General features: G+C 45.1%; 1 protein-coding gene across 1 annotated transcript; it reads left to right on the forward strand.

The window, feature by feature from the left end:
• The first annotated feature begins 1,746 nt into the window (after positions 1-1,746).
• On the forward strand, positions 1,747-5,484 carry SCGB3A2 (secretoglobin family 3A member 2). The gene is made up of 3 exons (XM_047774509.1): positions 1,747-1,885; positions 4,760-4,962; positions 5,300-5,484. The coding sequence occupies exons 1-3, from the start codon at positions 1,831-1,833 to the stop codon at positions 5,321-5,323; spliced, it is 282 nt and encodes a 93-aa protein (XP_047630465.1). The 5' UTR covers positions 1,747-1,830; the 3' UTR covers positions 5,324-5,484.
• The last annotated feature ends 12,335 nt before the right edge of the window (positions 5,485-17,819 follow it).

The raw sequence follows: 17,819 nt of genomic DNA on the forward strand, positions 1-17,819 counted from the left end.
TACTGCACAGCCTTGGCCCTGCTAGAGTTCTGGTGCATCAACACCCCTGGCTGGGTGATAATTCCCAGGAGAAACCCAGCTGTCTCTGGCAGAGGGGCAGGATGGAGTAGGTGCGACAGTAACAACGCGGATTATAAAGTAGCAGTAAAATAAAGAAATAGCAGTTACAGCTTAGCCATGTAAAGAAACGAAGAGCAGGTGACATTGTGATGTATGAATCTTGGTTGGGTACAGTTACATCCTGTGTCTGTAGAATCCCATTAAATCCTCATAACCACATCACACCTTCATTGGGGCCCCAACCCCTGGCCTCGTACCTAAGGAGACTACGCCTTGATGTATCTTCCTCAAAACGTTCTGAGGATCTTTTCAGGGGTGGGAGTGGCTGGGGCCAGCGGTGTCATCTGGTTAGAGAGCCCCGAGCTGCTACTGGCACCCACCTGGACCTTATCCCCATGTCTTCCCTTCAAGGCTCCGTCTTTCTCTTTCCTGCACCAGATACCCCAGGGAACTCTAGGACGTGGGCTTAGAAATTGGGTCATCCCGGAGCCCCATGGCTGAGCCATGGTTCTGCGAAGGCAGCCTTACAAGCAGGTCGATCCTGTGGCCAGCACAGAATTTCCCTTGCGGGATAACCAGAGATTGGACTGCCAGAGGGATTCTGAGACACATATTTTAATGACCCAAATTGTTTATATAGATGGTGTCTTGTAAAAAAATTTTTTTTTCCCTCACAGAGTCGTACACCTTTGGGGCTATCTGGCTGTTAGCTATTAAATGCCCCATTTTATTTTATTTGCTTTTTTTTTTTTAGCACATGGAGGTTCCCAGGCTATGGGTCGAATTGGAGCCACAGCTGCCGGCCTACGCCACAGCCACATCACACAGGATCCAAGCCGCATCTGCGACCTACACCACAGCTCGTGGCAACGCTGGATCCCTGACCAACCCACTGGGCAAGGCCAGGGATCAAATCCTCATCCTCATGGATTCTGGTCGGATTCGTGTGAGCCGCACTACAAAGGGAACTGCTAAATGTCCCACTTTAGAAGAGGAGAAGAACACTATAGATAAAAAATAACGAATCCAAGATGACGCAAAGGTCAATATTGAATCCCAGGTTTTAAAAGAGGCTTTTCGATTTTAGACCTTGAGCCTATTATTCTACAGGAGAACCCAGAGAAGGCACGACCCTGGCTGCTCCCCAAATAAGTGAGAGACGGTCAAAAAGGTAAAAGACTACTTGCCATAGTAGATGTGTGAGCAGGGAGGGCGCAGAGGTAAATTCTGAGAAACATGGCACTCAATGCCATCAAGCCCAGTCTGTGCTCTTTCAGGCTGAAGGGACCTGGGGATCCGTCTACCAGGGGGCAGCTTGTCAGGAAATGCATTCTCCAAACTTTAAATGAATTGCAAGCTGGAGGAAAGCAACAGAAATGCCACTCCCTTTAATCACAAAACAAACCTTCCCTTCTTTGCAGAGTTGTTCCAGGAGAAGGGCTGTTAGCGCTTCACTTCCCACCAGCACCTCTGTGTAAGAGCTTGTGTAAGAGGTCCTTGAGAGAGCTTTGTTTCTCATGGGAACAGGAGGGGCAATGGGAAAAAAACCCTCCAATTTGTTTAGTGAGGAAACACGATCTTCACGCTTTTCTTGCCTGGGGAGAGTCAAGTGGTAGTGACTGAAACGCAGGTCCTTGGTAGGTGTATAAATATGTGTGTGTGCAAAAGCAGGTGCCACACTTGGGACGGCAAGGGAACCACTGGCCCCTCGGATTCCTGGGGTTTCCAGTTAAATTCTAAACTCCAAGTAAAGATCACAAACAACGTGTCATGAAGCTGGTCACTGTATTCCTGCTGGTGACCATCGGCATGTGCAGTTACTCTGGTAAGTACCTGGGAACAGGTGATGTTTCTCTACTTGTCCATTAACAGGAGAACAGCTAGTAAGCCTAGGCACCCAGGGGCGATTATGGCGGAGGTTTAGAGCCATAGAGTGAGGAGATTGGAAGAGAGTTCCCGTCGTGGCTCAGGGATAGTGAGCCCAACTAGTGTCCATGAGGACACGGGTTCAATCCCTGACCTTGCTCAGTGGGTTAGGGATCTGGTGTTGCTGTGAGCTATGGTGTAAGTCATAGACACAGATCAGATCTGGTGTTGCTGTGGCTGTGGTGTAGGCTGGCAGCTACAACTCTGATTCAACCCCTAGCCTGGGAACCTCCATGTGCCATGTGCCTAAAAAGACAAAAAAAAAAAAAAGATTGGAGGGGATTTCAGATGCCCCCCTCTCCCCACCCCAGCTCTAAGTGCTAACCCAATACAAGTACTGTTTCTGGTGTATCCTGCATGAGAAGTTAGCCAGCTCCCACTGAGGGTCAGCAAACACCCTTCATTACTGAATATTGGCTACCATGAATTTTCCTCAATTTTGAGTCAAGATCTGATTTTGTATCTTCTTTCTTTTGTGCTTCTGAAACAAAACAAAGTTATTCTTTCTATCGTGTAGATTCTCTTGAGATATAGCTACATGTATCTGTTCACACAATCAATGGGTATTTTATTGAATAGCTACAACCAGTTGGGAACTGGATATGCGCTGGAAGATTCTGACCTCAATCAGATGTAGATATTGTTCTAAAGGTTCTTAGAGTCTGGCAGAGAAGATAAGACTTCTCCAGGAGTCACTGCAGTAGCAGACTACTGTAACACACATCGACACTACGGATGAGCTCTGTGGGAGTACCAAGGAGTGAACAATTCCATTTCTAGACAGGGTAGAGAAGCTGGCTCCTTGGAGGAGACTGGGACTGGTCCTTTCTGTTTGGAGGGAAGGTGTCTTTGGGTGCACCTGCAAAATCCGTCATAAGAACCCCTGCTCACTCAGAAAACAGAAACTCACCAGACTCATCAAAGTGTTGAAAATAAGAAGTAGGGAGACGAATCATGAGAAACTGTGATGCCCATGCCTACATGTGTAAATTTGGCACATGATTTTTTTTTGAATACTTGAACCAATTTAAAAATTCACCAATTTTTGGTTACTTTGTTGTTCTCTAGTGTCTGGAGACACCTGGGCAGAGGTGGCAGTAGAGAGATGGGTGGAAGGAAATAAATATCCCCATTCTGAGGGAGAATTTTGGAGGGAAAATAGGAGTACAAGCTCTATTTTATAGTTTGAATGGGGAAATAAAATGAAGCAAAATGAAGAACTGACAGGGTCTTGGCTAGCAGGAGGTTACGTGTCTCACACATGTGCTTATGCACGTGTGTATTTATATATATATGCACAAATGCATTTTGTAAAAATACGTATCATAGGCCTTTTTTCCGTTCTCTAATATCTTCTATGTAAAAGTTCTCTTTCTAAAGCTGAAGATATAAAATGCAGTTGTCCCATATAGGAGTCTAGCTCCCCCTTACCCTTGGAAAAAAAAAATCTCAACCTCATTCTTAGGGCGTTCAACGCTTTGAAAATCTGACCTCAAGCAAGTTGCAGCCTTACCTTCTCTATCCCTCCTCAGCGCACCCCCTGGAATTTGGCAGAAGCCTCAATACCCTGATGGGCACTTTCATCTTAACATTCCACATGGTTCAGTGGTTAATGAACCCAACTGGTATCCATGAGGATGTGGGTTTAATCCCTGGCCTTGCGTAGAGGGTTAAGGATCTGGTGTTGCCTTCATCTGTGGTTTAGGTCACAGACCTGCCTCAGATCCTGTGTTGCTGTGGCTGTGTTGTGGGCTGGAGGCTTCAGCTCTGATTGGACCCCTAGCCTGGGAACCTCCATATGCCGTGGGTGTGGCCCTAAAAAGACATCTATCTATCTATCTACAGATATTTATATCTATATCTGTATATGTCAGTGCCTTAATTAATATTGTTCCTTTTAAAAATTCTGCTCCCCTTCTTTCCCTCTGATCCTAGCTTTACCTCAAGACACACTTCCGGCAGCATCTATTCTGGGAAGATTCCTGCAATGTTTTCCCACGTTAGATTTTAATCATCCCTCCTTTGGTGTTTGTTTCCATAGAGTTTTGTCCATTATATTCACGTAGGACATGCTGTGCTGTGGCATATACACATCTTTTTGTCCACCAGACTGTGCGTTCCCAGTGGAAGGGCTTGTTTTCTCCACCAGCATATCCACAACAACTGGCTTAGAGTCCACGCTTGTATTTGTAGCTTTGAGTTGGATTGGGTGGGAGCAGTTTCTTGGGCTGTGGTTGGGTCCATTCATGTCTCCAGGTGATGGTTCACTGTGGCACCTTCCCCTTTGGTTGCAAACTTGTGGGCTGTGGAGACAGCCACATGCAAAGTCCATGCCTGTCCAGCCAACCACCAGTATCTCTCGAGTGCTTCGTATGTGCCAGGGTGTCTTCTAGGCATGGGGTACAGAGTGAGGAAAACCCTAATTCCTCATTCTCGCAGAGCCTACATGCTAGTGAGAGGATGAAGGCAAAATAAAGAAAGAAAGAATTAATATTTTAGGTAAGGGTAAGAAAAGTAAAAAAGACAGAGGTGAGAGGTGATACCATCTTACACACGCTCTGAGAAGGCAGCATTTGGGGAGAGACCATATAAGGCGAGGAAGACAGACATGCATCCTTCTGGTGGAGGAGTTCCAGGCAGACGCAATAGCAGGTGCACAGGCCCTAAAGCAGAAGTTTCATTGGACGTTAAGATGAGTGGGGCTGGGATGGAGTTGCTGATGGACAGAGTGGGAGGTGGTGAGATTTGACTTGGGGTCTCTTTTGCTCGGCAGCTATGGCCTTCCTCTTCAACCGTTTGCCCCTTCCTGTCGACAAGGCCTTACCTTTGCCTCTGGACAACGTGCTCCCCTTCATGGACCCATTAAAGCTTCTTCTGAAAACTCTGGGCATTTCTGTTGAGCACCTGGTGGAAGGGCTGAAGAAGTGTGTGGATGAGCTGGGCCCAGAGGCCTCGGAGGCTGTGAAGAAACTGCTGGTAACTGCAGCTTGGGGCTCCCTCCCCGAAGGATGGGACTGAGTCACCTGAAGGGCCCCCCGCTCCCCGCCTCCTTCTCCAGGAGCCTCTGTCCCCCTTGCCGACTGTACTCATACACACTGTGCATGCGCTGGAATCTCAGGGAAAGCGCGGCATCTGGGAAGGAGAGAGGCTTGTGTCTGGTGTGACGTGTCAGCCCTGCCCGCTCTGTGGTTCTGGGTGGGACATCATCGCTCAGAGCTTTTGTGTCCTTGTCCTTAGAGGTAGGATTGTGACTGTTTTTGGAGATGTGCTAATGACGTGCTCTTATCGTGACGATTGTCCCTTTGGGTTTCAGGAGGCTCTCTCATACTTGGTGTGACGCTGAATAAAGCAAGAGCCGAGGAGGGAGGGAGGGAGCTGACGTTGCCCTCCTCCTGGCCCCGTCCATCCTAACGTGCAGTGACCCCCGGAAGAATGAGCAGAGCAATGAACCCACCTCAGCTTGTCCTGTGTTTATTTGGAGTCGGGGTGGGGGGCTGTGTCCAGAGGGGCCTCCCTCGATCCCCTTTTCCTCGGGTCGCAGACTCTAGATTGCCTGTTGTGACAGAGACGGCTCGCATTTCGGTGAGACGGGATCTTTCTCTCCTTCCTGTCTCTAACATTTTTCTTCGGCTCTCCTTCACCCGACGGTGTTTCCAGAGTCCTCACATTCCTTCTCCCCTGCTTCTCAAAAAATTAAAATCATTTTGAAATTGAAATATGGCTGGTGTGCAGTATCATCCGTTACAGGTGTACCGCGCAGGGAGTCACAGGTTTTAAAGGTTCTACTCCGCTTACTGTTAGGATAAGATGCGGACCACATTCCCTGTGTTGTACAGAACATCCTGGTAGCTTCTTTGGTACCTACACGTTGTATCCATTAACCCTGTACCCCAATGTTCCCCCTCCCCTTCCCCTCTCCCCACGAGTAACCACTGGTTTGTTCACTGCATATACGAGTCTGTTTCTTTTTGTGTATTCACGACTTCACAGTATTTTTCCAACTCCACCAATACGTGGTATCCTCCGGTATTTGTCTTTCTCTGCCTGACATATTTCGCCTAGCATGAAGAAACTTAAAAACAGGAAATAAAATCAAATATTCAAAGTATTGTCTGACAAGACTAAGGTCCGACAGGCCTCAGTAGCCTGGCGTCTCCACTGCCAGAAGGTGAGTTTCTGTTAGGTGTGTAGTTACGTTAGGGCGGCCAGAGCGTCACAGATCCTTCCCCCAAGTTTGCCTCATTCTCTGGCAGATGGGACCTGAATGATTCTTTTCTTTCCCCACTGTTACCGCGCACAGCGATTCCAGAATTACCTTTTCCAAGACGTAATTCCAGCTCTATAGGGCCACCTCTAAAATAGGCGTCAAGCGCCTTGGCACGGTCCGTATAAGGACTTTCCCACCCCAGCCTTTGCGGATGTGTCCAGGCTCATCGGTATTCTTTTCTTCACCTGCGCCCCAGCCCCAGCCACGCTGAGAAGATAACTAGATCTCTTTGCTGCCAATGCCTTTACGCCTTCAGGAAGAATCCAGTTTCTTCCGCTTAGAATGTCGGCCCCGGTCTGCGCCCAGGCTTGGGCTTGGGCTGGGATCCATTCCTCAGGCTTCCACCTCAGGGGATGTGACGCTGGCCCCCACACGTTGCCTTACTCAGGCCCCCGGTCAGTGGACATTCGGACTGCATTCAGCCCAGGAGGCCCAGGGAGGGAACAGGAGGTGGGAAAAGGGGGAAGCCAGGGTGTCACCTCCTCTCCCTGGCCACTTGGGACAAGTCTCTGGAAGTGCTTGCACTGTGTCTGAACCACCAGGTCCTGCTGGGTAGGTTTGCACTTGTGCCAGATTTTGCCAGGTAACTCCTGTCCCTGGACTCTGGTTGTACATCTCTTCATATCCTTTGCAGCTGAGGTTCACCCTGGCTTCCTGCTCTTACCAGCTTCTAGATGGCCTCACCATCACATAAGTGATTTTTTTTAAAGTCTTCTATCATCTACTGAATCAATTCTGTGCATTACATTCCCCCTGTTCCAGCATTCGAATAGTTTCTGTTTCATGATTGGGTCCTGTCATTTCCTCTGTGAGGATTATCTTGATTCCTGCCATTTATTTTTTCTTTAAATTTATTTTATCGAAGTAGAGTTGATTCACAAGGTTGCGTTAAATTCTGCTGTTCAGCAAAGTGATTGAATTATATAATGCTTTTTTGTATTCTTTTCTATTGTGGTTTATCACAGGATACTGATATAGTTTCCTGTCCATACAGCTAGGACCTTGTTTTTTGTCCATTCTATACATAGTAGTTTGCATCTCCTAACCCCAAATTCCCAATCCATCCCTCCACCACCCACAAGTCTGCTCTCCATGTCTGTGGTCTACTTCTGTTTTGTAGATATGCTCGTTTGTGTTATATTTTAGATTCCACATTTAAGTAATATCCTACGGTATTTACCTTTCCCTTTCTGACTTATTTCACTTAACACGATAGTCTGTAGGCCCACCCATGTTGCGGCAAAAGCATTATTCCATTCTTTTTAATGGCTGAGTAGTATTCCATTGTGTCTATGTACCACATCTTCTTTATCCATTCATCTGTTGATGGATGTTTAGGTTGCTTCCATGTCTTGGATTCCTGACATTTCCTAACCCTTGTGCGTTTTTTGTTTTTTTTTTTTGTCTTTTTGCCATTTCTTGGGCTGCTCCCGCAGCATATGGAGGTTCCCAGGCTAGGGGTTGAATCGGAGCCTTAGCCACCGGCCTACACCAGAGCCACAGCAACGCGGGATCCAAGCCGCGTCTGCAACCTACACCACAGCTCACAGCAACGCCGGATCCTTAACCCACTGAGCAAGGGCAGGGACCGAACCCATAACCTCCTGGTTCCTAGTCAGATTCGTTAACCACTGCACCACGACAGGAACTCCCCTTGTGCTTTCTTACAACTAAAATTATTGAACTTTATAAAACTTGCTGTTTTCCTTTCTTGATTTACCCGAATCTATTAAGGGTAGACACGAATGCCCAGTTGTGGTAATAAATAACTCCACATCTCAGGGGCTTACATCCATAACACTTTAAATTCTTTCTCATACGTGGTGGCCGTCCTGAGTTGGCTACACCTCTGTCCATGTTGCCTGGATTCTGTGACTCAGAACTGATGGAACAGTCTTTGTCTGGAGTATTTTTGATCCTCATGGCACATGGAGAAAGAGAACTCAGGGAACCACGGGCTAATTTTTGAATCTTCTCCTTGGAAATGGTCCTGTCCTATTTCATTGACCAAAGCAAGTCACATAACCATGCCTGACTTGGGTAGGAAGGGCATATACAATGCTACAAATATGGGTGAACATAATGGAACTTGCTGTATGACTCGACTACTTCTACGTAATTGCCGCCTGAGGTACCGCCAGGCTACGTGTAATTTTTGGCTCAGCCTGATTATCTCTCCTCCCACTTCTAGCATCCTTCTTGCTATTCGACCATTATTTCTCAGTTTCTTTAAAAAGCCCTTATTTTCCTGACTTCTCTGAATGTTGATGCCTCCAAAGATTCTAAACTTGATTCCTCTTCTCTCCTCACTGTATACATAGCCTTCACTGGGCCCTCTCGTGTTCCCGTAGCCGTCAATATGATCTCCATGCTAGGAATTCTAAAACCTACAGCTGCAACCTATAGTTTTTCTTTGAGAAGAAGTGACCGAATTATCTGTAAGTTTTCTCCAATAGATGCCTTTTTTTTTTTTTTTTTTGGTCATTTCTTTGGGCCGCTCCTGCGGCATATGGAGGTTCCCAGGCTAGGGGTCAAATCGGAGCTGTAGCCACTGGCCTACACCAGAGCCACAGCAACGCGGGATCCGAGCCGCGTCTGCAACCTATACCACAGCTCACGGCAATGCCGGATCATTAACCCACTGAGCAAGGGCAGGGGCCGAACCCGCAACCTCATGGTTCCTGGTCAGATTCGTTACCCACTGCGCCACGTCGGGAACTCCCGATGCCCTTTTTTTAATGTTCCGCTTAACAGACGTATATCTAGACTTCTTGTGTGCCTTTCAAAACACACCCTGGTGTTCCAATTTTTTTTTCTTTTTTGGCTGCACCCACAGCGTATGGAAGTTCCGGGGCTGGGGATCAATTCTAAGCCACAGCTGCAACCTCTGCCCCAGCTGTGGCAATGCCAGATCCATTACCACTGCATCGGGCTGGGGATTGAACCTGCGCCTCCCCAGTGAGCTGAGCCGCTGCAGTCAGATTCTTAACCCGCTGTGCCACAGCAGGAACTCCTCCAGTGTTCTAATTTCTTGTCTCATCATGTAGCACTATTTTTCTCATTATGTGCGCCAGAAACTTGGGAATTAGTCTAAGTACCCCTCTTCTCAGCCTCACTTTCTGGTTGGTAAGAGACTCCTATTAGATATAAGCCTTTTTCCTATTTATCATGTACATTTTTTCGTCATCACTCCTGCTACTGCTTTTCCCCAAACCTTGTAATTTCTCATCAGACTACTTGTGTTAATCTCCCAAATGACCTCTGTCTTCCCAGAGCTGATCTTTTCTGATCCAGCCGTTACACAGCAGCAAAGAGGGTTCTTAGAATACTATTGAGTCATTCCCCAGCTTCAAAATCATTGGCAGTTTTTTTCATGCTGATTGAAAAAAAGTCAGACACTACGATAAACCGACAGACATATTCATAGCCCAGAATGAGACATACTGATTTGCATAATCGTTTCAAACTCTCTAGTCTGTGAAGCCCAAAGGGTAGGTTACTCAACTTATTTGTGTCTGTAGCCTCAGCACACGGCACAGAGCCTGTAGGTGGTGAGCGCTGAGTTTGTGTTTATTTAATGTGTGGATTTCTTTCTCTTAAGTTTATCTTGTGGGGTTGACCCTTTTGCTCTCTCCCATCAGTCATCGTGTCAAGCTACTCATGACTATTGCTCCCAGCTTGCTGCATTTTACATATTTGAGGATGATTCTGCCTTCATTCAAGGCGGAAGAGTTCTGTGTCCCCAGGCTTTGCATAATAGATGTAACACGGCAATCTACTGGGGCTGGAGGTTTTTTCCTGAGAGTATATCAGAGGGAATGGTTCAGTTAAGAAGGAATTAGAGGACAGACTCTGTTTGGGAACATAGATAGAGGCCAATGCTAAATACTGGCAGAAGCTGATAAAATTATTATCAAGGTGATAACACCAAATGCCGGCAAGAATATAGAAAAATTGGATCACTCATACATTGCTGCTGTGAATATGAATGGTACAGCTATTCTGGAAAAATATCATGACATTTTCTTTAAAAAGTAAACATACAGCCCAGCAAATGCTTTTTTTTTTTTTTTTTTTGGTCTTTTTGTCTTTTCTAGGGCCACTCCTGAGGCATATGGAGGGTTGAATCGGAGTTATAGCTGCTGGCCTGCACCACAGCCACAGCAACACGGGATCCTAGCCGCATCTGCGACCTACACTACAGCTCACGGTGATGCCGGATCCTTAACCCACTGAGCGAGGCCAGGGATCGAACCCACAACCTCATGGTTCCTAGTCGGATTCGTTAACCAATGAGCCACGATGGGAACTCCCAACCCAGCAGTTGTACTCCTAGGCATTTGTTGAGAGAAATGAAATTTATGTGTATGCAAAAATCAGTACACAAGTAATCATCAAAGCCTCGAAACTACTCAGTTGTCTTTCAGTGAATGAGTGGTTGAACCACCTGACGTGATACACATGACAGCCTGTGTGCATCTTCAGAGAATGAGGCTAAGTGAAAAAAGTCAGTCTCCCAAAGTTAACTACTGTATAATCCCATTCCTATAGACATAAACATTCTCAAAATGATTAAATTATAGGAAAGGAAAATATGTTTGTAATTCTAAGACCTAAGGCGGGCGTGGGGGTAGGAGGGAAGGGAGTGTGTCGTATGAGGGCCCCGGGAGAGAACTTTATGGTGATGGAAAGGCTTTGTATCTTGTCCGTATCAGCATCAATATACTGGTTTTGATATAACATAGTTTGGCAAGATATTGCCATTTGGGAAAACAGGAGAGAATATGTGAGATCTGTCATTTCTCACAACTCTGCGATGTGATGCTACGATTATCAAAACATACAGCGTTTAATTTACAACATTATGAAAATAATCTGAATATGGAAATATATGTCATATGCAACTTAACATAAGCCATATAACTATATGATATATATGTATGTATGATTATGTATGTAATGATATATGCATATGACCACGTATGTAACTTTATTCCTTTCTTCCTTAAATCCCACAATGAAACCTGTTAACAGTTCTATGTGATTTTTCAAAATATTTTCTGCACATTTAGAAGCATTCATATATGAGTAAGGATACCTTATTTAAACTGACATCTGGAGTTCCCGTCGTGGCTTGGTGGTTAATGAATCCGACTAGGAACCATGAGGTTGCGGGTTCGATCCCTGGCCTTGCTCAGTGGGTTAAGGGTCTGGTGTTGCTGTGAGCTGTGGTGTGGGTCAAAGACTCAGCTAAGATCCCCCATTGCTGTGGCTCTGGTGTAGGTCAGCGGCTACAGCTCTGATTGGACCTCTAGCCTGGGAACCTCCATATGCCATGGGAGTGGCCCTAGAAAAGGCAAAAAGATAAAAAAAAAAACAAAAACCAAAAAACAAAAAACTGACATCTATGTGAATATTTAAATTGTTTCTAGCGTATTTTTTGTTATTATAAAAAGCTCTACAGTAAACATCCATGCATTTACATTTATTTTTGTACTTATCCCAACAGAAAACTCTTGGAGGTAGAAATGTAGTGCAAAGAATTTTTTGGTGTTTAAAATTTTGATACCTACTCACAAATTTCCACTTAAAAGAGCAGTTGGGATCTGGGGTTGCTGAAATCCGAGAAGATCCAGCCACAAAGATGGATTAGGGACACAAGATGATGTTTAGGCTATGACTGTTCTGCCCAAGAAAGCAATAAATCCCTTTTTTTGGCTTGATGTATTGGAGGGTCTGTAGATGCATTGTATGAATCATATTATTTCTGGCCTTGATCTTTAAGTCAAATAATACAGACAGATTATGAAAAAGAACCAGTTGGAAAGCTTGAAGGCTGTTGAAGCAGATAAAAGACAGCAGGGGGTGCTCACAGGTTGTTAGCCTTTAAAACATTTTATTTACATATCTATTCAAGATAAATAATAAGAAATATCAGCAACTTCTTTTTTTTTTTGACTTTTTCACTTTTTGCCTTTTCTAGGGCCGTTCCTGCAGCATATGGAAGTTCCTAGGCTAGGGGTCTAATCGGAGCTGTAGCAGCCGGCCTACACCACAGCCACAGCAACTCCAGATCCGAGCCGCGTCTGCGACCTGCACCACAGGTCAGGGCAACGCTGGATCTTTAACTCACTGAGCGAGGCCAGGGATCGAACCCTCAGCCTCACGGTTCCTAGTCGGATTCGTTAACCACTGCGCCGTGACGGGAACTCCATCAGCACCGTCTATTGTGTTCAATTTTTCTGTGGGAAACACAACTAGGGGAAAATTATCTGATGCTCCTTCTTTCTATGAACTACTTCTGGCTTTATTTTGAGCGTTTTTAAAAAGCGCAGTCTTTGCTCTGCCACCAGCCAGGTGTGTGTCTTGGTCAGATGAGAACTTGCTTCCTGATTAAATAATTGTAGCCACTAATATGTCTAATAGTCATGGTAACAATTGTTGGTTATTAATGAGGTTCTCTCTATAAACTCTTTATATTTTAAATTCAGCAAGTGGTGACTGAATACTGTTTATGGTATCTTTGCCAAAAATTGAGCACACAGTGATAACACAAACATGGTCCCACAGATTTTGCAGTGTAAAGAGAGACACAGAAGCCGGGCAAGTAAATACAGGTAAATAGATGATTGTAAATTACCACCAGGAGTTCCATTCGTGGCTCAGTGGTTAACCAACCTGACTAGGGTCCATGAGGATGTGGGTTCGATCCCTGGGCTCGCTCAGGGAGTTAAGAATCTGGCATTGCCGTGAGCTGTGGTGTAGGTTGCAGACGCGGCTCGGATCCCAAGTTGCTGTGGCTGTGGTGTAGGCTGGAGGCTTAGAGCTCTGATTGGACCCCTAGCCTGGGAACCTCCATATGCCGTGGGTGAGGCCCTAATAAGACAAAAGACTAAGTAAATCAATCAATCAATGAATAATGACCAGAACAGTACAAGAAAGGAATAGGGTTTTTAAGAATGGTAATAATGACAAGAGCTTCTCTTTTATTCCGAGTCAAGGATACCCTCTGTTTGGCAGGGTCATTTGAGTTGGGACTTGAGTTCGTAAAGAACTCATCTTGGCCAAGGAATATTCTGGCTTGAAGTTCCTGAGTATGCCGATATCCTGAGGGCCAGGAGAACTTGGTTTCTTCAAAGAACTGAAAGAGCATCCGTGCGGCTGAAACCCACGCGAAGGAGCAAGGGTTGCGAAATGAGGACAGGCAGACAGAGGAGAAACCATGTGTGGATGTCATGGTAACAGCACTGGTTCTATCCTAGGAGCCAGAAGAGTCATGGGCAGTTTTGTATCCAGTCTCCCCATCTCCATGAATGGCACCACCACATGTCCAGTTTTATTAGCCAGACAACCTGGGAGTCATTTTTTTATCCCTTTCCCTGACACATCATTTCCAACTCAGCCCCTCTTCCGTCCTATCCGCCTCATCTCCTAATACCCTCTTGATTCCTTTCGTGTTCACCTGCACTGACATGGCCTCATCCAAGTGTCTCTCAGCTCCTGTACGAGCTTCCTAGCAGGCTTCCGGTTTCTACTCTGACCCCTCAGTCTGGTGCTCACAGCAGCCAAAGGATCCTTTCAACACATACTGATGATCATTCTCATCCTCATGCTTAAAATCCTTTGGTGGCTTTCCATTGCTCTTAGGGTTAAGGATGAACTCCTGACCACGCCTATGAGGTCCTATAGGCTGAGCAGGTGCTTTCCTCCTTTGCTGCCTTCGTTTCCCAGACATCTTGACCTTCTGGAACTGGAGAAGCCTGATGCAGGGCTTTTGCAAATTCTGTTCACTTGTAAGTGCTTCCCCTTAGTTTACGTCTGCTGAATTTTTTCTCATTTCCTACACGTCATTTTTTTTTTTCATTTTTCCAGATCACAGCTCAGGTCTTCCTATCTTAGGAAACCCTCCCTCCATCCAGGTGAGAAACATTGGTTAGAATCATGTTCCTTCCTTCCAGAGCATGTCTCTCAAATATACTTCTTTACTTAGGTGTCAAAGTGTGGTCATTATTTGTCTCTCCCACTCTGTGACTCCAAGAGGGAAGCGTCCAGTACCTAGCATAGTACATGGAGCACAGTAATAATTTCAGTAAGTATTTTTTTTTAAGGCCACACCCATAGCATATGGAAGTTCCCAGGCTAGGGGTCAAGTCAGAACTTCAGCTTCCGGCCTAAGTCAAAGCCATACCACCATCAGATCCGAGCTGCATCTGCGACCTACACTGTAGCTCACAGCAACACCAGACCCTTAACCCATTGAGCAAGGCCAGGGATCAAACCCACGTCCTAATGGATACTAGTTGGGTTTGTTTCTGCTGAGCCACAGTGGGAACTCCTTCAATAAGTAGCTTATGATTAGGAGCTCCCACTGTGGTGCAGGGGAAACAAATCTGACTAGTTTACCCTCAAGGTTTTCTACAATTAGTCTGGCTTTAAGTCCTAACACTCCATTCTCTACCCCCCTTGGTAAGAAGCTCGTACTGAAAAGCTGGAAGTCTCCCTGAATTCCCTCACATATTACCTGGAGCTAGAAGTACATCAATAATGTATTTTGGCTTCCTCCCACATAAGCCAACCAGTTGTGGTAAGTGTTGTCTCGGTGCCTGAGACAGAACTAAAAACATGGTATGGGACCGCTAAGGACAACTAAGTCAATCTCAGAATTCTATAAAATGCAAGCTAATCTATGGTTATCAAAAAGCAAATCTGTGGTTGATTGTGGCTAGAAGAGGGGGTGGTAGAGGGAGGAATGAGCTACAAATGGCAAGAGAAAACCATCGAGAGTAATGGATGTATTCATTATCTTGATGGTAGTGGTGGTTTTGTGGGTATATACATTGTAAAACTCTTCAAATTGTATACTTGAAATATGCGCAGTTTATTATACATCAGTTATGCCTCAATAAAGTAAAAATTTACTCATACCTTGTGAGATATAGATCTAAGCTAATTTTTGTCCATAGGGTGTCAATTTGGGCCAGTTAGGGAATTGCTACATTTTGAAAGTTTCTGACAAAAAAAAAAAAAAAAAGCAAACCCTACTGCTGGAGCCTGAACTTGACCAAAAAAAGACCTGTGTAAAGTGAAAACCAGGAGCTTTGGACTCACACAGATTTGTCTTCAAGTTCAGGCTCCAGTGTAAGTGATGTGGGTGATTTCGGGCAGTTTCCTTAAACTTCCAGGTTCTCAACTGCATAATGTCAAAAGTGAATACTAATATCGAATTCCTGAAGTGAGGATTAAATGACGTGACATTTCTGGAGGTCTAAACATGGGTAATGACCCAAAGATATCTATTTTTTAACCAACATAGGTAGTTTGGAAGGGCCACCGTTGAATGCCAAGCATTGTCACAGTCTGAGCTTTGGTTTAAGTTGTCCTCTGTGTTTAATGATTGTTCATCCACTTTCTCCTTGTCTCCAAATCCTTTCTCTCTGTCTAGATACAGCTCCAATATCATTCCCCTGAGAAGTCTTCCCAGCTCTTCCAAGGGAGCATTAATGGCTACCCTGGTTCTGTGCCTTGGTTATACCACACCGTGCTGAGCATGGTTAATTGAGAATATGCATCAAGATTGTGAGCTCCTTGAAGTCAAGAACTATGGAACATCCAGCTTTGCATCCTTACTCTCTTGTGCTAGGTAGAAAGTTTACGATTTCAATTTCTTACTTAATACAGAATACAACAAATATTTAGTGGCCAATTATTCTCTGACAGTTTCTGCTCTAGCTGTTCTCTATAGTTCCAGGAATATTGAGCAAAAGAAATTAAATCACTGCCTCATGGAGCTTACAGTCTGCTGAGGGTGCATAAAAAAGAACAAAATCAATTAAAAAAAGTTAACACTATGCTAATCATTGAGTTCTATGGAGCAAAATACAGCCGCCCACAGGGGTAAGAGATGGGGGGTCAGATGGTGCACTTCTCAGCAGAGCACCCAACAAAGTCTCATGGTGAAGGTGATCTCCAAGAATAGGTTTAAAGAACAGAGGAAGCAAGCCACGTGGCCGTCTGGGGGAACGCATTTTAGGCAACAGATAGAGTAAATGCCAGGCTCTGAGGAAAGCACATGGCTGGAATATTATAGAACAGCCAGGGCCCCGGGGGGCCAGAGCGGAGGGAACAAAGGCGAAAGTGGCAGCAGAAGCAACGTGACACAGGTAGCTCAGGCAGGCTCTCAGCCACCCCGAAAGAAAGATGTAAAATATGGCTTTTGCTCAGCGTGAGATGGGAAGTAGCAGAAGCAGCTGACACAGTTCAAATTACACTTTAAGAGAAGTACTCTCTCTGCTCAGCCTTTCTATGAAGTGCAAGCCATAAATTCCCTCGAGTGCTGGCGTCACAGTTGAGACGTTGGGATGTGATGCTGTGGATTACATCCTCAGGGTGTCACAGGACAGCAGAGCTGTGTTGGAGGTCAGACCGCCCTCCCACTCAGGCTCCATCAGCTCTTCTGTCTTGGACGTGACGTTGATTATCTCCCTTGAACCTCAGGTTTCTTGTCTTCGTGTGGAGAAAATAATGCCTGACCAGGTTTCATCCACTGGACTGCAATTGCAGGATGACAGCGAGATGATAGGGTGAAGGGATCATAAAAGAGAAACACCATGAAGATGCAAGAGATTCTATCTCTTCAAAAACAGGTGTCCCTGCCATCTGCAGAGAGGGGTCTCATTGGAGGGCGGGAAGAGAGGTAACAAGGGGTAGGAAGAGGAAACGTGCCTCGTCAAGCAATTGGGAAACTTCAAAATCTCCATAGGTCACAGGACATCTTAGATATTTCTTTGCAGTGCACCAAATCCAGTACCGATTTAGTACCTGCTTTGTTGTTGTTGTTCTTCATTTTGCTGTGCTATGTTTTGCTCTTTTACCAACAAGAGAGAATGGTTTCAAATTGTACAACAAATGGATGATGATAAAGACAGACGCTCTGAAAGGGCATGTCTCCCTCACATAGGGAGTACACTGATTACTGAACTTATAGCAAATATATTTCCCAGGCACAAATTAGACCCTCAGGATCTGAAGAGGTATTTGGGTACATCTGTTTGGAAGAATCAGTCTGCATGTCAGATGCTGAATATCACAGAAATCTTAGGTAACTTTGGTGAAAAGGATATGATGTTTAAAATTAGCACAGTATTGAAATGATCAACATGATAAAAAGATAACCATTGGAATGGGAGTAAAGACTTGCAAATCATATACATGGTGAGGGATTACCTTCTAAAATAAAAAGAACTCATGCTGCTCAGTAGCAATTTTTTTTATTAAAAAAAATGGGAAAAGGACCTGAATAGACATTTTTTCCCAAAGAAGACATACAAATGGCTGACATACAAGGTGCTCAACATCCTTGGTCATCAGGGAAATGCAAATCAAGGTCATAAGGAAATATCATCTCGCACCTGCTAAAATGACTACTATCAAAGATGCGAGATAACAAGTGCTAGCAAGGGGACGGAGAAAAGGAGACCCCTGTACACTGTTGGTGGGAAGGTAAAATGGTGCAGCCATAATGAAAACCATTTCCTAAAAAAATAAAAGTAGAACTACCTGTGACCAG

Source organism: Phacochoerus africanus, chromosome 4 (assembly GCF_016906955.1).
Source record: "Phacochoerus africanus isolate WHEZ1 chromosome 4, ROS_Pafr_v1, whole genome shotgun sequence".
Classification (NCBI taxonomy): Eukaryota; Metazoa; Chordata; class Mammalia; order Artiodactyla; family Suidae; genus Phacochoerus; species Phacochoerus africanus.

Coding starts and splice junctions, on each gene's coding strand:
- SCGB3A2 (XM_047774509.1), top strand. CDS start 1,831: ATGAAGCTGGTCACTGTATTCCTGCTGGTGACCATCGGCATGTGCAGT. Junction 1,886..4,759: donor CGGCATGTGCAGTTACTCTG/GTAAGTACCTGG, acceptor TTTGCTCGGCAG/CTATGGCCTTCCTCTTCAAC. Junction 4,963..5,299: donor AGGCTGTGAAGAAACTGCTG/GTAACTGCAGCT, acceptor TTTGGGTTTCAG/GAGGCTCTCTCATACTTGGT.